General features: G+C 46.5%; 2 protein-coding genes across 12 annotated transcripts in view; one reads left to right on the top strand and one right to left on the bottom strand.

Annotated features, from left to right (window-relative positions):
• Window positions 1–10,906, bottom strand: part of OSTF1 (osteoclast stimulating factor 1) — a 235,363-nt gene extending 224,457 nt beyond the window's left edge. The window contains exon 1 of the mRNA XM_069229196.1: window positions 10,591–10,906. Coding sequence (XP_069085297.1) covers window positions 10,591–10,624 — 34 coding nt within the window. The 5' untranslated portion in view covers window positions 10,625–10,906. The remainder of the gene's footprint in view (window positions 1–10,590) is intronic.
• Window positions 10,907–10,933: 27 nt separating this feature from the next.
• Window positions 10,934–23,079, top strand: part of NMRK1 (nicotinamide riboside kinase 1) — a 290,988-nt gene continuing 278,842 nt past the window's right edge. For 6 of the 11 annotated variants that reach the window (XM_069229279.1, XM_069229255.1, XM_069229270.1 and 3 more), the window contains exon 1: window positions 10,934–11,080. The gene's annotated coding sequence lies outside the window, so the exon portion shown is untranslated. Of the gene's footprint in view, window positions 11,081–11,650; window positions 11,818–19,236; window positions 19,390–23,079 lie in introns of those variants that run through there. The other 5 variants (XM_069229302.1, XM_069229300.1, XM_069229290.1 and 2 more) reach the window with 3 other exon arrangements.

The following is a 23,079-nucleotide window of genomic DNA, read 5'->3' as shown; positions in this document are numbered from 1 at the left end:
CACAAGGTGTAAGAAAACATTCTTTGGCTATCAATGACGCTCAGGGGAGGGAGCGATAAAAGGAACACATCAAAATGTGGAGGGTTTTAGAGTTTGGATGGAGGAAATGCAGTTTTTTTTCTGGGCATATCTGGCCCATGTGAGGCATCAGCCCTGGTTGTGAGCTGGGGTGAGTGTGCCTCCAGTCCAATAGACAATGTAAAAGAAAGGCAAAAAGGTGGAAACGCAGAGACATACTAAAAAAAAAAATGTACCTTCAGTGGGAGGACACTGGCCACAGGAAGCAGTACTTAGTCCAGGATCTGCAGCATTAGCAGGATGAAGACTTGGACTAGAAACCCAGAAGGAAGACTGAGGAGAGGAGGAGGTGCTGATCAAAAGTAGGCAAAGAAACAAGAGTGGTGGGGGAGCCACGTGAGAGCCACCCAATGGCAAGTACCGAGATATGGGAGCCACTTGGGAGTCAGTAAGTAAGGTTAAGTAATAAGCAGGCTCTACACCTGTTTTAAGATTGTTTTTTTCAATTAAGAGTTCTCAAGCACAATGCCAGAGCTATGCAGGCGAAACCTAAGAAGGAGCGTGAAGAGTGCCAATCACTGTTTCCACAACAAGTTTGGCAGTTTCATTTTTACGGTGCGTCTGGTCTTCTTAAACTTTCCTCTTGCAAACTTACCCCTGGTTAAGCCAGAAACTACCCTCTCCTAAACAATCGCTTATAAACTTTTCAGATCAAGATTACATGGCTGATTTTTTGTAATTTTTGTGCGGATTTGTCCGACAGTTTTATGCAAAACAAAAAAGCAGTTTTCCTATATATCAAGGCATTGAAGCTCCTCAATTATGATGCAACCACTGCCATATCTGTAAATGTACAAGTTCCATGCATCACACCTGTCAGAGATAAGCTCACCAAGAGAAGGCATGTATTCATATGATTTCAATGCACTTTACAATACCCACTTTTCAGAGATCTCGCTCATTTGACTGATGAAGACTGTGTTGGTCATCTCCACATATAAAATAGTATAATGTTCATCCTTTGGTAGTATCTCCAAATCAAGTTTGCCATCTAAAAAAGAACCTCGCAAGGCAGCAGACAATGCTTCACTCAGGCTGACAGCTGTCTGCTGAAGTACTTCAGTTATTTAAATTTTTAAAAAAACTAAAAAACTAAAAAAACTAACAGGCACAAAGTCTATTCCATCAAAAAGTCAGAAAACATATCATCATGCGTGGACACTCATTTGACAGTGATAACAACCTTTTTTACATAATCAACCGCAGGCATGCATTGCAGGGAATATTTTGCCCAAAGGACTTAATGGGTCCCTTACCATAGCACCTCACCCAAAAAAAATGTTGGTTTTCTTGGAGCGATCCTTTCTGCTTCCACTGACATTGACTACTTCAGAGGTTCGCACAATGCCCTTTATTTACAGCTTTGTCTCAGACCACAAAAAAAGTGGAAACTAGGTAACAATTGTTGAGCAGTGATTGTATCCGGGTGCCAGGTCAACGAATGCACTGCACGCTGCACACAATTCAAACCACACTTATTTCAAGAAAAGAAAACATATGGAAGGTTGAAATTCAAAGTATATACCTCAAGTCAAAGTTTCTAATGCAAATATGAAAAATTTGACCAAAGCAGGAAACAATTGAAAATTAGATATGGAGGATATCCCCTACCCAAACTGAATTTTCAACTATGTCTGTTTTTTCACTAGTAATTTGATGAAATTGTCACTGAGGTGCATCAAGCCAGTGATTGTACAATGAAGCTGATTTCATATTATATAAGTGCCCGTTTAATATGCATCAGAAACCGTTTCACATGCAAGTCCTACAACTACATATGCCAAAAGGTAAATGATACTCGTCCAGAAATATCCCCACTTTTTGCATGCTCTAGAACCCTATTGAACCTCTGGACATCAGCTGGAAGAGGAGTGTGACTTTATATCTAACTGTGGGGCCTGAATAAAGATGCCAGCTACCCAGAACTGAAAGAAATCTTCACACTTCGATCTTTGAGCTTATAAAAATGGTCTGATGCAAAACGTTTGCAAAACTTCATTTGAAAAGAAATTCGAACTTTAACCATTACCACACATGCGGTTACTGTGGCTTGATCCCAGTGGACACACCATCTAGAACTAAACAAAAGTTAAAACAAATAGACCACTGAGAATTCTAAACTTCAGGTTTCTCATTAGTAGCATTTCTAATAAAACATTTGAAACTATTCACCTACATCCTCTATTATCAACCGTTGCACTACAACCAGGTCAAGTTACCAAAAACCACAATAACGTCCTTGTCGGCCGGCGTGGCCAACCGAGATGTCAATAACAACAGCAAAATCTGTATGTTGAAAGACGTGTTTTACATCCGTTATAATATAACTATCATGGTTGGGTTCTAATCCACATACACGCTTAACAACTAATGCAAGAAATGCCTTGCTGAAAAACAGCCTAATTCATGTTGCAAACAATTTGACATGGCGTTGATCTTTCAAGCAAATGTCGGGGGCACGCATGGGAGTTACAGATGTCAAACTTGACTCCAGAACAATTTACCTCACCTTGAAGGACTGTCAAACTGCTCTCAATCTTGCATAAACTTTTTACTATGAATATAAAACACACCAGAGCCTATAGCCTAATTTTAGCATGGACAGATGTAAAGCATATTTGTCTCTATGTCCCAGTACCTCTGGATTACTGTGCACTACATGGATTAGACAAGGGTGAAACTAACCATGCAGAAGGATAAAAGATACGTTTGTATTCCACTGAGGACAAAAAAATACCAGCCAAAACTCACCTTTTTTTAAATTCCTACTCCCTCCATGTTTCTTTCCTTTGGAGAAAGAAACTGTATGCTCTCACAAATAAAATGAATAGCAATTTTTACATACTCCTTTTACCTAACAAACTACATATGGAACATAAATCTATGCATACATATTTTACGTGGATCACTTGGTAAGTACGAGGTCAACCAAACACATTTCATACCTGGCCAAGGTATCTGGTGCCACTACTCTGGCCAAATATTCCATTACTATTGTAATTCACAAGACTGGGAAATCTATTAGTGGACGGGTACTCCAGCTATTGCAAGGTCTATATTGAGTATTCACACTCCAAGGCAAATGAGGTTCCTTAGCGAGATACCCTTTCACCTTAAACCTAAGTTCCCAACTATAACATGTCCTACACAAAGCAGGAGAATATTTTTTAAATATGAACGTCTGTTCTGTAAAAAAGGAATCCTTACTATAAAAATGCACCAACAGCCTTTTGGAAAGTGAACACCTGCCAAAATGGAAAGAGAAGAAGAAAAGAATGACCTTTGAGTGCTCATAAGGTTCTTAGGAATTGTCTTCATGGCACAATATCTTGTAAGCACCTTTGATAATGGTAGAGCAAAGAAATCTGCAAAGAGTCTGTTTCTGTAGATTTTTGTGGAAATATTAATTCTGAATTACTCAACGTTCATTAACCAGTGTATACAGTCCTGGGATTTAAATTTCAGTATTACAAGAAAAAAAATAGTTACAATATAAAATTATGCATAATATTGCCTAACATTTTTGCAAACACAATATCAAGAGAAGGCATTTTACATATTAACTATAATGCATCCATAGGATTAGTCATCTCAGATAAAAATATAAAAGGTTGCAGATAAAGTAGCCTTAAAGACAGTAACCACGAACAGTTTAATGCCTATACCTCTTATAAATAGCAAGTAAGCTAAAATGCCTTTGTTTTTGTTAAACACAGCAGCAAACATCGGGATCGCTAAGCCTGGCTGAATATCAATTCTCCACCTTAACAATAATTTCCTTAGTACAGTAGCTGGAAATCAGCATATCTTGTTACTAATCCTCTTCCAGAAAAAGACTCTGGCATGAGTCACCGTCTCCTGAAGACAGATATACTGTAGCCTCTTGCCTGAGTTTTGAAAGAAATATTTCATCCTGATTTAATACCGATACTGGCTAACAGCACCAATATTTAATATCTAACAACTAACAATGATTTTGTGAACTATACTGTTCCACAAAAAGGCTTTGGTATGAGTCACAGAGTCTTCTGAAGGCAGATATACTATAGCCTCTTGCCTGTGTTTTGAAATAAATGTTTCTTCAAGATAGACCTCCACCTAGTATTACAGATATTGGCTAACACATCACCCATTCGTAATCTGTTTTCTAAGAACTTTTGAAAAACTACCCCTGTAAGTGTCCAAAGTTAATAAAGCTAAAGATGTTGTTTTTGCGAAAGATAAATCTTTTAAATTGGACAGAGAATTAGTGCATCATTGATAATTATCCTTTTGCCCCTTGTTCTTTAATTATTCTAAATTAATGGTATTTTGTGCACATACATGAAGGATGAACGTGCCAAATCTCAGGCGTTTTTGTTCTTCTCAGCTCCTAATTTACATAAACAAATCCAACTTCCAGTTTCCTTCTTTACTTGAGCAGAATATCTGTATGGGTTTATTAGACAGACCTACCCTGATATTTCAATTTGTGGATCTCCGTCAGCCAGGGGTACACTATATAACAGCTTGTCTCACTGAAGGAAAATTAGAAGGGTTTCATAAATCATGCTAATAATCCAAAGTCTCAATCCTTCACACATTCTACTTCAAACCTGTTTAACCTTTAATTAGAATAACTGATAAGCCTTAAAAGCTGTACAACACATAGCCTAAGGCGTTAAACAAAAATTATGCTTTACAGAATTTACTTAATGGAACTCTCAATTTTATGTTATGATAATTTGAAATGACTTTCCCCGTAGGGATTACTATTTTTCCATATAAGTGATGTGCATGTGTAGTTGTTCCTTCTGCTTCAATCATGCTGGGGTGGCTTTGTTGTTTATATAAATCAATAAAATGGGCCTTAAACAAAACACAGGAGTGACGATTTTACCACTCTTATGAAATACATTACAAACACCATTTTAAAATAATGATGTTCCATTTATTGTTATTGCTAATTAACGGGCATTCATCTCAAGAAGCAGAACCAAAATAGAGCTACAAAGACCAATCTTCTAGTACAGCAATGACAGGAAATATCATACTCCATCACTCCCTGTCACACAACAGCTTAATGTGCAAAGCAGACAAGGCATCAAATTAACTCAAATTCCACACATTTAATTTCACAGAATATTTTCACAAATAAAGTTTACAAGGTTTGCTGCAATTCAAAGTTTGTCATAATTTTGAAGAACAGTATTTACTTGGGGTCTTTATGACGGAGAAGCACCAAGTCTTGCTCATGTTACCTTGACTGAGTAATAGAGAAAAGATACAGAGAATCTTGCACTGTTTTTGGTTGCTAATGCGACCAAACCTCTTCAGAGAAGTAAAGGAACAGGATTTTATTAGCAGAGCACTGACATTACTTTCTTTTGCCTGTAGAAAGCATAAACTAATCCAGTTTTTAAATAGTGTTTGATTCCAATAATTAGGTCTACTAATACATGCTCCCAGTTTCTAAAGACAATGTAACTGAGACACAGTGTTTGCTCCCTAGCTGACCAGCAAAAACTGAGATAGCACACCCCAGTTGAATTCAAATCCTCCACCTTAACAATAATTTCAAGATTACAGGATCTGAACAATCAACGTATTTCATGAATGATCCTTACCCTTAACTAAGTGATGTGACAAAAGGATTTGGAGATGTGTCTACTACTCAACACAAACCCTCAGAGCTCTGAAGATACCTTGTTCAGAAACATATTCAGACCAATGTAATCCAATTCAGTGTTGATTTATGGCCCTACTCCAGATCAAAAATATTGTTGCTTGTAACTTGTCAAAGCAATGAGGCCTACAGCTAATGCAAATTGACCTTGAAATGTACTAGGCCTGATGAATATATCAAACTGGTGGAGTAGAAAATCGCTCAGACTAGGACACAGAAATGGTGGTCAGACCTTCCATACAAGAGTAATTCATGAATCATCGCTTATGCTCTCTCTTTACCCTCCATTAGATTGAGCATGGGTCTTCTCAATTATTTTTTTTAACTATAAAAGTATAGTTCTGTTCAGGAGGGTAAAATAGTGACAATGTCTACAGAAGCGTTTGCACATTGTTGCCATGCATATCATATGAAACACCAGCTACATTACCGGAGCAAACAGTTCATACTTTAACATACATTTATAACATAACAGCCAATAAAACCTGCTTCCTCTTTCTGGTGGAGCCCAGAACCCAGGCATTCCACGTCATGACTTTATATTTAGTCAACCTGTCTGCGTATAAAAGTGAAGCCCCTGTAACAGCAGGCTCTGTGTCTTTGAGCCACCCCATCACAGCTCAATACCAATATCAGGCCTGTAAGGATAAATTGTCAGTGTATCATGTGCTTTAAGCAGGTGTATAATCAAAACTCCCAACCAAGGGCAACCCTGAAACCGAGGGCTGCTGAAACAGCAAACACTGGGACTCGTTGATGGGACGCTCCACCGATGGCTGCCATGGGCTCCAGCTGCGTTGAGGAGTCAACTGAAAAAAAAGAGAGTGGGTGCCCTGTGTTGTCAGGGACTCAAAGCTTTATGCTGTGGGTGAAGAGCAGTACTTGAGCGAGCTACAAGCCAGAACACCCCGTGTCTGCCAAACAGGCTTTCTATGGGCCGACATCCACGACTGCGGACCCTGGGAGTGATAACACCAATCACCAATGCTGATGCCCACCCAACCCTGATATCACAGGACCTCATCTGCCGTTTGAGGCATGATATTGGGCAAAGGCTCTGAAGTCACACTGTCTTCAGAATGCTTGGAGGAGGAGTCAGCTGCATCGTTATCCGGGGAAGAGTCCTGTGGCGAGCACCTGTCCACTCATATAGTAACCGCTTTGACCAACGCCCCGCCCTGGCCTACTCCGGCGAAGGTGACCCTTGGATCAAGGTCAAAGGGCAGCGTCACGAGCCCTGTCTCCATCTGCCTGCAGTCTTTATGCTTCGGCGTTGCCGCTCCAGGGATGATGGTGACGAGGTCAATGGAGGCCCTGAGTAGCAGCCCACCGCTTCGGGGACACAACATTCAGGCAGCACAGCTCTTGTTCCACTCCCCCCCCCGCACAGCAGCACAATAGTGGCAATACAATCCTTTATGCAGATCCGGCTGTGCTCTCGGCTGTGTCCCCGTGAAGGGCACCACCACCTTCTTCCACTAGCCCTGCTCACCGGGCTCCGTCAGCAGTCATGGATCCAGCCTCTGGGTCCCCCTACTTCCTGCCTGCTGTCCTAGTGTCAGCAGCCACAGCAGCAAAGGGAGGCTGACTGTCTCTCTGATGGGCCCGCAGGAAACAGCTTTCAGGCCTGGTCTGGGCGTCCAGGCTCTTCTGTGCCCACGTCCGTCCTCGCGGCAATGGCCGAGTTCAGGCCCCGCCTGGACCTTCTCACCGATCTGCCGTACTTGGGCGATTAGGGGCGCCTTCTTGGTCCGACATGCCCGCCCATTGGCCCACTATTTTCATGGGCTGCACGGTCAGGGATGGCGACAGGATCACCAGGAGTCTGGTCGGAGCAGCGATAGAACCTGCCCGCAATCTTGCACGGCTGGCCACGCCCCCCTCAACATGAGTCTTCCCAATTAACCATCCCTCAACCTTCAGCTACTCCCTACAACTACACGCAGCCATCCTTTACACAGGTCACTGACTGCGCCAATGGAACCAGCCTTCGTGTCTCCATCTGCTTGCAATGTTGGTGCACTTTTGATTTTGAACGTTGTTGGCAGCCACTGGATCACACCTGCCACCTAGATTCTAGCACCAGAGATCTGTTAGCAAGACTTGTCATTCATTCCACTGGCAATCCCTTTTCTGACTAGGTAAGGAGTTACATCAAAACATGCATCTAGTACCTGATGCTTGGACAGCATTTCCCTGTTACGAAACAAGTTCTGAATACAGATCCTTCTTACAAGCAAACAAGAAGTAGAACGTGGTTGCAGAAATCGTGGTCACATGGCACTGTTGTAATAATACCAACAACGTTTTGGAGAAAAGGCCTTTGGATGGTCTGTGCCTCAACATTCTTATGGGGACTAGCTACTTGAAATAAAAATTTCATTTTGCACTACTTTCAACTATTTGTCACTTTTTATATAGTACCACATTTTATGACAAGGGCTTTTGATTTCTCTGGCACTTCTTTGAGCTAAGAGTGCTGCCGTCTGATCAATGATGTATACCTTTTAGTCACATGATACATATTATAGTTCCAATATTCAACTGATGCAAGTTGCAAGGGGTTACAAAAACAGTTTTACTAATTTTGAGTGTCAGTTAAACATTGTTTTAAATATTTAAAAATTCCATAGTTAAAGTTAGCGTTGAAACGCTCAGGTTCTGATAGACATTTTAAACACAATGCAGCTGTCGACCAACACAAATTCAGAAACCCAGTTTCTCCATAACCTATTGCTGTCGACTGTTTTAAGGTAAAAATGAATTGTGTCCGATATTGAAATCAAAATCATGCATTGGTTGCTTTGTAGATCCCAGGCTGACTTGAACATTATGTCAGTAACTGACAACTGTACACTGGCTAACGCTTTTACCATTTTAATTTAGCGTGCCAGTGTTTTCTCCATTACTTGAGACTTAAAATACAAAAACCGACTTTGTGCTGACTGCAAGTGCAATTGACTACGGGAAGAAGCGTAAGGGAGACCTGTTTCGCCATGGCTAGAGATCTGATGGTCTGAGATGCACCCAATGGGAGACGCCCCTTTACTACTCAAAAGGGAACCCTTCTATATTGAAATACGCCCCTCTCGCAAGCCCTTTTTGAGCCTCTGTACAATTGCTACTTAGCTAGCAATCATTTTGATGTGTTCATGAGGTCCTCATTTAGCTCAGAGGTCCCTCCTTCACGTGTTAATTTTTAGATGTTACAAGTAATCTCAGGACATGTAACGCAACGCTATTTGATTTGCTAAAGATGAAAATGGCAGCAAATACGTTAGTTGGTTACTGGTTGCACAGTCGTGTCTACATGCAAACGAAACTGATCAAGTGTTAATGGAGGGGATATTCGGTGTTCCTTTTAGTCATGTTTTTAACGCTGCGTTTGCCTGCTTTCGCTGACTAATTTCCTGATTCGGATAAATAAACTGATAAGGGGCTCTTCACCTCTACCGTGACAAATTTGTAACAAGTAATATCCATGAAAAACAAGAATGAACACAATTGGCGGCAAGGAATGGCACACAGGAAGTCAAATTAAAAGTATCACATCGCAGATGGTAAAGGGAATAAATACAGCAAAACAAAATATCTGTAGTTCCAGCCTTCCAGCCACCCCCAAGTGCAGGTTTAAACGCTCCGATTAAGTCAGTCTGCCAGCAAACCACACAGCCAGCCGACTGTTCGGGGCCGTGAGAGTGAAATAATAATTATGTAGCCAACATAGGGTTTCAGAGCAAACTACCTGTCAGGAAATGTAATATAAATCTCACTTTGTGATTATGTGAAGCAACTTAAAACACAAATAGATCTGTGCATCAAATGTTGCTTATTGCACATCTCTTGTGTCACACACAACATTCAATCCCAGCATGTCATGTTATGGTGGTCACATAAAGTTGGCAAGCCCCTCGTCATATTAAGATGCTTCTTCATGGATAGGATAGAAACGTGAATTTTAAAAAAAAATCTTTCAACTTCATGCACAATTCTTAATTTCTATCGGTCTGTTCTATCCTGCATGTGATCAAAAAAAGGAAGCGATAAACCTGCTCAACATTAATCAAAAGAACAGGATCCATATAAGGTTATTCTCAAATAAAGTGGGCCCCACATACTTTCTCCTGCTCAGCATATGAAGTGAAGCAAGCTGGGCCTCTGAGAAGCAGATGTGGGTGTAGATTTCACTCAAAAACAAGTGACAGTAACGAGAGCTAGAAATGATAACTGAAGAGACACCTCCCATCCGTGCTCCTCTATGACAATCCAATTATGCAGACATATCTGTAAGTGGGACCCGTACCAGATATATGTTCCAGTCTTTTGTTAAACCTTAATACCTCGAGTAATCGCGCTTCCGGGGGTGGTGGGGGTTCGCCTATTCGGAAGCCTAACGGCAATCACCCAAAGATGCACGCCTGTAGGGCTATGATGCCAATGAGACACAGAAATGAAAAGAAGGAAGATTGTGATCTTTGTAGCTGTGGGAAGAGAATGTTAACAGAAATACTGCAATGACAGATGTTCTGGTAAGAATGAGATAGTGATATAGATAGTGGGAAAATATCTCTTGTTTGCAAGTAGACTGTCCTGTCTCAAAGATACATGACATATGTAGTGTTTAGGTTATTTGTGTGTTAATATGGAACAGAACAAAAGGTTCGTTGTGCTGGGCAGGGTAGTAAAAATACGGCATGAGACACAAACTATAGACCCATTCTTCACCCGGTTTATTTTGCACCAGATAACTTTCTCCGATGGATTATGCGAAAGAAATGCAAGCACCAGCTGCGTCGGAACGGGCGCTGCAAGCAAGGGGCAGAGGCCGTGCCACTCCCTTTCCTTACCTGGTTTGGCTGGTTTTGGAGGCGGTTTGGACATGTTGGCTGCAAGGCGGAAGGCACTCGGCTTCCTCTTTTTCTGCTCTTTTGGTTTGAAGAAAATAAGTCAATGATAGCTTGACGAACACGGCGACAAACGCTGAACTGACTGCAAAAACAACTTTGTGTGTCTGCGGCTTGGAGGGGTCCTGCAGTATGGCAAGGATCCCGGGTCCTCTGGCTGCCTACCGCTAGGGTTATCGGATCCGAGGATGCTGTAAAGCTGACACGAATCACACAGGACCTCCTCCTGCAGCATGGAGGATGCGGAAGAGCCTACCTGTCAATCAATGCAGAGGGAGGACGCTGGGGCGGTACCACGCGGGGCAGGATTGGGGGAGGAGCAAGGGCAGAGCTTCCGTATACAGTCAGCAAAAAGTCATCGGTGTATGGCGTAGAGGCGAAGGAGTCACGCCGCCCCGGATAAGTAGAAGAGGAGGAGCCAGCCTTCCTATCGGTAGGTTCCGTGGCCACTTCTGTGTTTTACACTCTGGCACACGCAGCACATATGGCGTGTCCAATGTAAAGCGTGCCCTGGTTTTGCTTCATTGCATGGGCAATAAAGTAGTACTGGGTAAATCACTGTAATATCCCAGTGCCTAAAAAAACAAAAAGAATGTATCCTTTCTAAATGGAACTGGTGCTCGCTTAAAGCGTTCCAGGGGTGCATTAGGGTCGACCTTACCTGCATAAAGCTGCATACAAAGTGCAAACTCCATCATGAACGGCCCGCCCTGTTTCTTTAGCTCCATTTTATAAACTGGTTTTGTCCACCCACTATGGCATGCTTACGAAGCATTCGGCAGAATAAACACGCGTCTAACCACGGACGTCCTGGGAGCAGCCGCACATCATTACTCAATTTTTCTGCCACCTAACTGTTACCTGCCAATTAAATGATAAAGCCGTATGTGTTCCAAAGGTAAGGTGGGCGATCCTTTACGAGCGACAGCCCGTTTAACCAACAGGAGCGCCGAATGTAGGGAGAGGAAATAGTGTGAAAAGGGGAAAGACCTTATTTGGAGACTTTTGGGGTAATACAGAGGACACTAATGTGAGGTACTGCTGCCCAGCTCACCCCCAGCTTTTCAAAGGAAGTCCTCACAGGTCATACATACCTGTCAGGTGGTCTAGACAGACCACGATCGAGCGGTGGAGGGTACCACAGGACAAGCAGAGGCTACCTGGCATCAGGTGAGGGAGTTGAATCAATCAATCAATCAATCAATTTGTAAAGCGCGCTACATACCCGTGAGGGTTTCAAGGCGCTGGGGTGGGGGGGAGGGTGCTGCTCGAAGAGCCAAGTCTTGAGGAGTTTTCTGAAGGAAACAAGGTCCTGGGTCTGTCGTAGATCCGACGGGAGGGTGTTCCAGTTCTTGGCGGCGAGGTACGAGAATGATCTGCCACCGGAAGATTTGCGCCGGATGCGGGGGATGGAGGCGAGGGCGATGTTGGCGGAGCGGAGTTGCCGGGTGGGGGTGTAGAAACTGAGTCTGTTGTTCAGGTATGTTGGTCCGGTGTTGTGGAGTGCCTTGTGTGCGTGGGTGAGGAGCTTGAAGGTGATCCTCTTGTTGACGGGGAGCCAGTGAAGGTCTCTTAGGTGGGGGGTGATGTGGCAGTGGCGAGGGATGTTGAGGATGAGTCGGGCGGAGGCGTTTTGGATGCGTTGGAGGCGTTGTAGGAGTTTGGAAGAGATACCGGTGTAGAGGGCTTTGCCGTAGTCGAGTCTGCTGCTGACGAGGGCCTGGGTTACTGTTTTTCTTGTTTCTTTTGGGATCCATTTGTAAACTCTGCGGAGCATGCAGAGGGTGTTGTAGCAGGAGGAGGAGATGGTGCTGACCTGCTTTGACATGGAGAGTGAGGAGTCGAGGGTGAAGCCGAGGTTTAGTGCGCTGTCGGTGGGTGTCAGTGGGGGACCCAGCGTGGTCGGCCACCATGAGTTGTCCCAGGCGGAGGGGGTGCGCCCAAGGATGAGGACCTCTGTTTTGTTCGAGTTCAGTTTTATCCGGCTGTCTCTCATCCAGTCGGCGATGGCTTTTAGTCCCTCGTGGAGGTTGGTTTTGGCGGTGTGCGGGTCCTTGGTGAGGGAGAGGATGAGTTGGGTGTCGTCGGCGTAGGATATGATGTTGAGGTTGTGCTGACGGGCCACTTGTGCGAGGGGGGCCATGTAGATGTTGAACAGCTGAGGGATGAGCCATGGGGTACGCCGCAGATGATGTTGAAGGCTTTGGATTGGTACGGGGGGAGGCGGACTCTTTGGGTTGTACCGGCGAGGAAGGATGCAGTCCATTCGAGGGCCTGGTCCTGGATTCCTGCTGCGTGGAGGCGGGATTTTAGGGTGTGGTGACAGACGGTGTCAAAGGCGGCTGATAGGTCTAGAGGATGAGGACTGATGTTTCTCCATTGTCGAGGTGGCTTCTGATGTCGTCTTTAGCGGCGAGGAGGGCGGATTCGGTGCTGTGGTTGGGTCTGAAGCCGGCCTGGGAGGGGTCGAGGATGTTGTTGTCTTCAAGGTACCGGGTGAGCTGAGTGTTGACGATTTTCTCGATGACCTTTGCTGGGAAAGGGAGCAGAGAGATGGGCCGGAAGTTTTTCAGGTCCTTGGTGTCCGCCTTTGGTTTCTTGAGAAGGGCGTTGATTTCGGCGTATTTCCAGCTTTCCGGGAATCTTGCAGTTTCGAAGGAGATGTTGATGGCTTTCCTTAGGTGTGGTGCGATGGCTGTGTCTGCTTTGTTAAAAGATGTGGTGTGGGCAGGGGTCTGATGGTGATCCAGAGTGGATGGAGTTCATGGTCTTGCGGGTTTCGTTGTCACTGATGATGGTCCAGGAGGTCAGTCGGCTGGAGCGGGTGGAGTTCGTGGTGGGTGGGGTAGGAGCGTCCGGAGTGTGAGGGGAGTTGAAGCTGTTGTGGATATCCGTGATTTTTCGGTGGAAGGCGGTTGCTAGGGCGTCGCATAGTTCTTGGGAGGGGGTGATGTCGTTGACGGTGGTGTTTGGGTTGGAGAGTTCTTTTACGATGCTGAAAAGTTCTTTGCAGTCGTGGGCATTGTTTTCTAGGCGGGTCATGTAGGAGGATCTTTTTGCTAGCCTGATGAGTTGGTGGTGTTTGCGTGTGGCATCCTTGAGTGCCGTGTGGTTGTCTGGAGTGCGTTCGAGTAGCCATATTTGCTTGAGTTTTTGGCAGTGGCGTTTGGAAGCTAGGAGATAGTCGGTGAACCAGGTGGCTTTTTTGTTGATGTGGTTGTTGGAGGGTTTTCTGAGTGGAGCAAGGCGGTCGGCGCAGTCGTTGATCCATAGTTTGAGGTTGTGTGCGGTGATGTCAGGGTCGGTGGGGTTGACAGGCGGTTTCTGGGCTAGGGCGTTGGACAGTTGAAGTTCGGTGACTTTACCCCATCGTCGGTGGGGTGGTTGTTCGGTGAGGTGGTGTTCTGTCTGCTTCTTGAAGGTGAAGTGGACGCAGTGGTGGTCGGTCCAGTAGAGTTCGGTGATATGGTTGAAGGTGACGTGGTTGCTTGTGGAGAAGATGGGTCAAGGGTGTGACCGGCTGTGTGGGTGGGTGTGTTGACGAGCTGTGTGAAGCCGAGATTGGCGAGGTTTTCGGTGAGGGTGGTGGAGTTGGTGTCATTGTTGTTTTTGAGGTGGAAGTTAAGGTCCCCGAGGAGGATGTAGTCTGTGGAGGCGAGTGCGTGGTTGCTGGCCAGGTCGGCGATGGTGTTGCTGAAAGGTGTCCTGGGGATGTATAGATGAGTGTTCCTCTGAGCTTGGTGTTTGGGTCCGTGCAGACTTGGAAGTGAAGGAGTTCGGCGGCGCTGAAGGAGTCGTCCAGGGTGGTTTTGACTTCGAGGGTGGCTTTGTGGACGATGGCTATGCCTCCTCCGGTTCTGTTGGTGCGGTCTCGGCGAGCGACTTTGTATCCGTTCGGGATGGCTATGGCGATGTCGGGTGCTGAGGAGTCGTTCCACCAAGTTTCGGATAGAAAGGCCACGTCCGGGGAGGTGGAGTCGAGCAGGTCCCAGACTTCGATGGCGTGCTTGTGTACTGTGCGGGTGTTGAGGAGTACGCAACGGAGGTGGTTGGTCTTGATCCTAGGAGGTATGTGGGCTCTGTTGCAGGTGAAGCTACAGTTGTGGCAGGAGAAGGGTCCGTGCGTGCTCTTTGGAGAGGCCTGGAAGCAGGTGGTGTCTCGGCTGGTGTTGAGTGCACGGAGGGTGTTGGCATCGTAGTGAATGCTGGCGGGGTGGCTGTTGCTGGGGCCAGGGCTTCTGGCGTTGGGCGCGGACCAGGCGCGGACGGGCGCTGACGGGCTTGCCTTTGGCTGCCATAAGAGGAGGGGAGGGTGGGAGTGGCAGCTGGGAGGGCCTGACAAATGAGAGGGCTGGGGGGTGGGGCCGCAGGGGCGCAGCGGCGGGAAATTGGCCCAAACGAAGCGGTGAGAAGGAGGGGGGAGGCGGGAGGGGCCGCAGGGGACGCAGCGGCGGGAAATTGGCAAAACTTAGCGATGAGAAGGAGGGGGGAGGTGGGAGGGGCCGCAGGGAACGCAGCGGTGGGAAATTGGCAAATGAAGCAGTGAGAAGGAGGGGGGAGGCGGGAGGGGCCGCATGGGACGCAGCGGAGGGAAATTGGCAAAACGAAGCGGTAGGAAGGAGGGGGGAGGCGGGAGGGGCCGCAGGGGACACAGCGGAGGGAAATTGGCAAAACGAAGCGGTAGGAAGGAGGGGGGAGGCGGGAGGGGCCGCAGGGGACACAGCTGCAGGAAATTGGCAAAACAAAGCGGATGAGAAGGAGGGGGAAGTGGGAGGGGACGCAGCGGTGGGAAATTGGCAAAACGAAGCAGTGAGAAGGAGGGGGGAGGCGGTAGGGGCCGCAGGGGACGCAGCGGCAGGAAAAAAGCAAAATCAGCAGGTGGCAGCAAGGAAAACGGGATGGAGCGCAGAAGGCGGAGCTGGGAGCGACCTGCCTGCAGTAGCAGGATGGAAGGTTGCTCCCTGTCACCGTGCCGCGGCTGCCATAAGAGGAGGGGAGGGTGGGAGTGGCAGCTGGGAGGCGGGAGGGCCTGACAAATGAGAGGGCTGGTGGGTGGGGCCGCAGGGGATGCAGCGGCGGGAAATTGGCAAAACAAAGCGGTGAGGGGGAGGCGGGAGGGGCCGCAGGGGCCGCAGCGGCGGGAAATTGGCAAAACGAAGCGGTGAGAAGGAGGGGGAGGTGGGAGGGGCCGCAGGGGACGCATCGGCGGGAAATTGGCAAAACAAAGCAGTGAGAAGGAGGGGGATGCGGGAGGGGCACAGGGTATGCAGCAGTAGAAATTGGCAACACGAAGCGGAGGTGAAGGAGGAGGGAGGCGGGAGGGGCCGCAGGGGACACAGCGGCGGGAAATTGGCAAAACGAAGCGGTGAGAAGGAGGGGGGAGGCAGGAGGGGCCGCAGGGGATGCAGCGGCAGGAAAAAAGCAAAATGAGGAGGTGGCAGCAAGGAAAACGGGATGGATCGCAGAAGGCGGAGCGGGGAGCGACCTGCCTGCAGTAGCAGGGTCAAAGGTTGCTCCCTGTCACCGCGGCTGCCATAAGAGGAGGGGAGGGTGGGAGTGGCAGCTGGGAGGCGGGAAGGCCTGACAAATGAGAGGGCTGGGGGGTGGGGACGCAGGGGACGCAGTGGCGGGAAATTGGCAAAACAAAGCGGTGAGAAGGAGGGGGAGGCGAGAGGGACGTTTGTTTTTGACATAGATGCCAACAGAGCCTATTCACGTTGCAGACTCACGATTTTTATAGCCAAAGTGGCTTTATTTGAGCTCTTTCCCGCCTGAAATTGCCTTTGCTTCAATGTCTGTCAGTGGGGACAGTATTTTCCCCTGATTTGTTTTTCACTGTCTCGCTCTGTTTTTTTCTTTTTCGAAATGATGGCATGCTTTCTCAGATGCCCCAGGGTCCATCCAACAATGGCTTTGCAAAATGTGCCAAGCATGAGCGAGTTAAAAAATTGTACAATAAAATAGCGCATAATAAACCTAATCAATTGGCGTTCCACTTGATTAGATCCTTAACTAGAAACGAGCGACTGAAGCACATTCCGTTAGTTGGTAAAATGTTAGGTCAAAGAGATAGTTCTTAAGCTGTTTTTTGAAACTTAAGACATTGGTTAGAGACTTCAACCAGTGAGGCATGCTGTTCCACAAGTTCTGGCTACTAATTGAAAGAGACCCGCCTCCTGTTCTTTTATATCTAGAGATGGACAGTAGTTGTTGAGATGTTGCTCTTAGTGCTTGTGTCAGTGCATGGTGGACAAAAAGCAAAGGCATGTAATTGTTATTTCTAGGGTCATGGGGAGCTTTATGACACAGGCATCACGCCTTGAAAAGGCTCCTGTGCACAATTTGGAGCCAGCAGAGCTGGCAGATATGATTTGAGATAGATGATTTAGGGTTTAATCCAAGGACCAACTAACTATGTTGGGGCATTCTGAACTACTTAGACTTTCTGCATCAAATAGTTTGGGAGATCCACCAGTCAGGGGCATCTTAGGGATTTTGAGGCTCTGGCCCAAACCTATTTTGGCAGACCCTGTTGAGAACTGCTTTGAATTTATGGTCCAATTTCAGCTTTTTCTTGCCCTCTTTGCTAGGTCACTGACAGCGCACAGACCCACCCATCCAAATTCTGAATTTGTTAACATCTAATATTCAGGGACAGTGGTGGTGTTTCAGTTTTGTAACGCAGCAGCAGCTCACTAACATTACTGCAATAATCTCTGTGACACCCTCCCAAGTTTCATATGTGAGGTCCTGTTTTGCTCTAAAAGAAACTTTTTATGGATGTTGCATGAAACATAAACAGAACATTTCTCTGCAAAATATCTGTAATAGACTCTTACACATCACTCACATTAAAATAAATTAAAGGGAAAAGGTGTTTAAAACAGGCTGTTTAAGAAGTATTTACGGTCATCGGGGCAAGCCTCTGTGCAAAACAGAACTGGCTCTGTCAGGAAGCCTCCTGAAAGGCTGGGACCCTGGGCCAGAGCCCACTTTGTCCATACCTTAAAACATCTCTGCCACCAGTAATTAATTACTATAGTCCAATCATAAAAGTATTACTGCTTGGGTCAGGGTAATTCTGGATGGTGCTGGAAGGAAAGAAGGAATTTTTCAGATGACTCTTATTAGACGGAAACACGTAGTAGTGAGTATAAGTATATGTGGTTTAAAAGTTAAATTAGAGTGAATGTAACTCCCAGATTTCATGCCTGTTGCACTGTAGTTGGTTGTGGGCCCTTTTGATGTCCACCAAGCTTGACTGCATAGGGAATGATTTCTGAAGACCAGCAGTTTGTTTATGTCCCCATACAGGGTAGGAAAGTTATTTCTCATTCAGTCTGCAAATTGTGCTAGACAGGCAGAAAACTCTAAAGAATCTCCATCCAGCTTTGATATGAATTGTGTGTACAGCCCCCTTCACACTTGGCTCTTAATGGCAGCAATGGTGGGCAGTTACTTGTTGCTATCTAGGTCACTGCAGCGCCTCTCTCGCTCTGTTTCCTCCCTTGTCCAGGCTTGTTTTGTCCCAGTTGTATGTGGTTTACCTTTTCTCAGTGGGGTCAACAGTAGTAGCATGAACACAGTTTGGGTAGTGATAGAATAGCCCTTAAATGTTGTGTGCGCAGAATTATAGCTTTGGCTGCCTAGGGTCTCGGGTATGCCTGCATACTCCAGCTAAGTGGTGGCCCACTGACCTGCAGTTCTTTGACTCTCCTGCCTTAGGTACATATGGAAATGTTCCTGTTCTCGATCCTTTTCAGTGAGCATGGCCAGGAAGCGGTGATCCTGATGGGAGTGATCTCGACTCAAGCATTGTTGAGTGTATGAGGCCTCGGAGATTGGGTAATGGGCCCTCACTGGGGCTGGCAGATCCAGGACGGGACCCTGACTTAGGCAGGTGCTACCCAATCACGTTTGTGGTAGCTGCAGCCTTGCACAAGCCAGATACAACTTCAGTAGTTGAACCCCCCCATGCAGGCTGATTACACCTTGCAGTTGTAGCCACGCACAGGCCGATCCCCTATGGAGCAGTTGTGGCCTTGCAAAGGTTAAAATTCAGTTTGTCAGTTTGGGCCACGCACATGCTGATCTCAATATGGAATCACAGCCTGACTGGGCCTCGTCAATTACGGCTGCAGAATCCTGGTTGCCGGTGTAGGAGGCTGGCTCTCTATGAAGTGTGCAAAGCTAGGCACACTGTGCAGGGGGTCTAGACACCCACACATTGATTTAAAGAGGTAAAACTAGACCAAATAATGCTCTAGTTTTTATAGTAGCTTGGTCGAGCAGTTAGGCTAATCTTGGAGAAGTGCAAAGCATTTGTTGTACTCACAGTATCAATAAATGAGGCCACACATTCAAAAGAATAACACAAGACCAATTTACAGAAGCATATCAGATTTTTATAAAAAAAATTAACACCAAGCTCATCAAAATTAGGTAAGTACCTTTTAAGTTATGAATTTGTAAAGTATTAATAAAGTTAGTCTTTGTGTGCGTAATTACGCACCATAGGAATCAATAGAGAAATACTTTAAAAATTCATAGTAAATCCGGCAAAGCATTTACCAATGTCTCCTTTTGTAGGTACGTCAAGGTCGTCAAAGGGTACAGTGGAACAGCTGGAGAAGTTTGGGCGACTCCTGGTTGCGGCAGTAGCAGCTGCAGAAAGTCAATGGGGGTGATGGCAGGCCACTGCTCAGGACCCCTTGGAAAAGCACTGCACAGGCAGACTAAAAGGTAAGTTTGGTGGGTCCCCTCGGGGTGTCGAGGTTGCAAGTGGTGGGGGACCCTTAGGGTACAGCTGGATCTTCGGTACAGGGCAGCCGGGTGCAGAGCGAATCGGTGAACCAAGAGCTGTGTGTATAGGTGCCCTTGGTAGCAGGAGGTAGGTACCTTGGAGGGTCGCTTGCAGGACAGTAGGGGCACTCTGGTGGAGGTCCGGGTGATTCCTGAAGTCCCTCGACTGGGGCTTCCTCCTGGTTCTTTTTCAGTCCAAAATGGACTATCCTTCTGGATGTCCAATGTGAGGTGACCAGTACCTGGGGTTATTGCACGGTCTGGCCACCGGAGGGCGCAATGCCACCGAACTTAGCAGACTGACCGGGGTTGTCCTCACGGTCCAACAGATGAAGTTCGGTCCGCCGGCGGCGTCCAGTTCCTCAGTCAGCAGCTGGTTAGTGAAGTGTCCTTCGCTGGGTCTTTGGTTCTATGATGTTGCCGAGTGATGCTTCACTTTGGAGGGAGATCTTTAGTGACTTTGGAAGAGTGGAGGTCCTCTAGGGGTTTGTAGAGTTTGCCCAAAGTCCAAGCAACCATCCCAGCAGCGATTGTTGTGTTGGGTGCAGCAGGCGGGGTTTGGAGCTTTCTCTTGGTGCAGCAGAACTTCAGTTCTTGAGCCTTGGGTCATCTTTGTTGCTGGTCTTCTTTTGTTCTTGGAATCTGAATTCTTAGTCTAGGGATGCCCACTAAATAATGTAGTTAGGGGGCGTTTTAGGGGGTACCTAGTAGTGACCAATGGTCATCTACCTTAGGGTGGCTACACCCACTAAGTGATTTCTTTGTTGTTGGCTGAGGTCACTTCCCTACACCTGATTGGCTATTTTCCTTCCATCCAAGATGGAGGAAAATGAAATGGAGCCGTTACCTTGCATGCCATACCTTAGCGGTGGTGCAAGCTGGGGATGACCACTCCTCCTATCCTTTGTCTTTATTCACACCATTGCTCCCGCTAAAAGTGGAGGTTTGAAGCAGGGATAGCCATCTGCTGCTAGCAGCGGGCCCATGGATCGAGATTCAAGAGCGGTATGTCCTTTGTAGCTTGCCAGCATGGCAGTGCACATTCCTGAGGGAGTGGGTGTTAGCACCTGTGCCCAGGAAGGGCTTTGTTCTGAATCCCAGAGACCATGATCTCTCACCCCAGGGATTCAGGATCTTGTCTGGTGTAAGCGGGCTGGTTTTGACCGGCCAGCCACCATGCCAGGGTAGTTAGCTTTTGCATGGAGCACCTCTAAGGTGACCCTTGGGTACATTTTGTAATAAATCCAATACTGGTACCAGTTTGGATTTATTTTTCTGAGTTGTTTGATACCAAACAGCCTAGGGTTCAGGGTAGCCCCCAAGTAGCTGTGAAACTCGTACTGACCAGTGTCCAGCACATGCATTGAAATGGCTGCCCTGTTCACTTACTGTGTCCCAGGTTTGGCAAGGGCACACTAGGGGCATATTGCTCATGCTTCTATGCCCACACATACCATATAGTGCACCCCGCCTAGGGCTGGAAGGCTTGCCAAAGGGGTGACTTACCTAGAGGGCATGCAGTGTATAGTGGACAGGACACACAGGCTGTGTGCCATGTCGAGTTTGTCTTTTAGGATTGTATCAGAACACTCAGCCTGCAAGGGCAGTGCTGGGTGCTTCTGGATGTATAGCTCTAGAGGGTGGTACAGTCTGTACTGCCGCCCTCAGGGGCCTACCCTTAGTACCCCCATGCCCTGGTTACCCAAGTAGCATTTACTAAGGACTTAATAGTGGCAGCTAAAGGTGTTGCCAATTGTGCCAATGAATCACAACAGTTGCTAGGGAAAGAAATCTGGCCCAGGTAACCTGGTTAGCAGGGGCAGTGGGCACAAACAAGTTTAAGGCTACATCACATACCAGGCAAAAAGTGGGGGCTAACCATGACAAAGGAGGCCTTTTCTCACAACTGGCAGGAAACAGAAAGGAGAATCTGCATGTCCTCTGGTGCTTAGGTGCAACAGGTTGATTTCCAACTGTTCTCTGTTCTGTGTGTCTGACAGGAGATGGAGATGCTCTATGCTTTACTCCTCTCTGGATAGACTCTTCCTGGAGGATTGGGAGGGTTCTTTCTTCTCTAAGTAGGCAGGCTTATAGGCACTTCGGGAAAGGTATATCTTCTTGTGTGTGGGTGACTGAGTGTTAGGTAGATATTAACTCTGGTTGTACAGCAGTCCTGTGAGGGTTCTGCAGAGTGCTCCATTCCCTGGCCATAGAGGACTTCGAACATCAATTGGCCGAGTGAGGTCCCACTTTTTTATAAAAATGACCGACATGTGATGTGTATACGTTATCTGAAACTGTATAACAGGTTTAGAGGGGTATTATGCTGGTGCTAATTAAGACTTCTGCAAAGTGAAAACAGTTCCTGGGCATTTATTTTCAGGTTAGGCACATTAAGTAAAACCACTGACCTCTCAGCATGGCAGCTCAGGTTCCAATTGCCAACCCTGGAGCCTTAGTAAGCCTAGCGTTAGCATGACACCGTTAAGGGTCCATGTTGCTGTGATGTCAGTACTAAGCCAGTTTCCAGCGTAACCAGAACACATCTCCTTCCCAAACAGAACACAATAGGATACATTTATCATAGAAAAAAACACTGGTACAATCACACCCATAAACAGGAAGTAAGAGCAAGCAGAGAAAGCAGGTGCAGGGCATGATGGAAATTGAAATGTAAAATATGAACACAGGGATAATAAATGAAAGGCCAAATGGAAGCCCTCAAAATATGAAGACAAATATCATATCATTCATTAATGCACTTCGTAGAGTATAATCTCACACCTAAAATCTTCCTGAAATAATTATTTCAAGACAGATTACTTCTACCACTTAGGTCTCCACCTCTTCCTTCTGCTTAATGAGAAACCGGGTTGTTGGTTGAGTGGTGCGAAGGGGCGGTGGAGGGCATGGGAAATCCTGCTGAAGCAAAATCCACAATCGCTGTCAGGGTGAACCACTAAAGTCACTAAATCAACCTGTGCTTAACCCTCTGGTTGCTTGGCACAAAGCAGTCAGACTTAACTTAGATGCAATGTGTATGGTATATATGCAGCACATAAATAGTAACAAAGTGAAGAAACAACACAAGAAAAATCCCACACCAATTTAAAAAATAGAGTAAAATGTAGTACATTATTTGCCAATAAAAATGATAAAAATCCAATCAGCAGCCCGGAGAAATGCAATTGTGAAGATATAAGGTAAGTATAGAGCCTAAAAACACAAATCGTCACTCGTAGTTATTTTATTGTGTAAAACTAGTTGAATGTCACAAGTTCAGGCTGACCGCGATGGAGTGTGGGCAGAATACAGGGACCAGGTTAGTCCTGCTAAATACCTGCCTTATAGAGTCTAGCACTAAGAATCCAGTTCACAGAGGAGGAAGCCACGAGAAGCAGGGAGAGCGTTGTGGATGGTTGTCGCTGTACCGGGAAGAGCAGGCTGGGCATTGCGGATGGTCGTTGCTGGAAATTCACAATGGTGTTCACTGCAGACTGTGGACGCTGTAGCACGAAGTTCAGATCTCCCTTTGTTGGTTGTTGCTGGTGGTCTCTGCAGCCCAAAGATTTGGGGTCACTGGGGCTTTGCATTGGCAGTCAGCACGGACGGCAAGGTCTTGGCACAAAA

This window comes from Pleurodeles waltl, chromosome 1_1, assembly GCF_031143425.1.
Source record: "Pleurodeles waltl isolate 20211129_DDA chromosome 1_1, aPleWal1.hap1.20221129, whole genome shotgun sequence".
NCBI classification, from domain to species: Eukaryota; Metazoa; Chordata; class Amphibia; order Caudata; family Salamandridae; genus Pleurodeles; species Pleurodeles waltl.
This window is presented reverse-complemented; position numbering and strand designations above follow the sequence as displayed.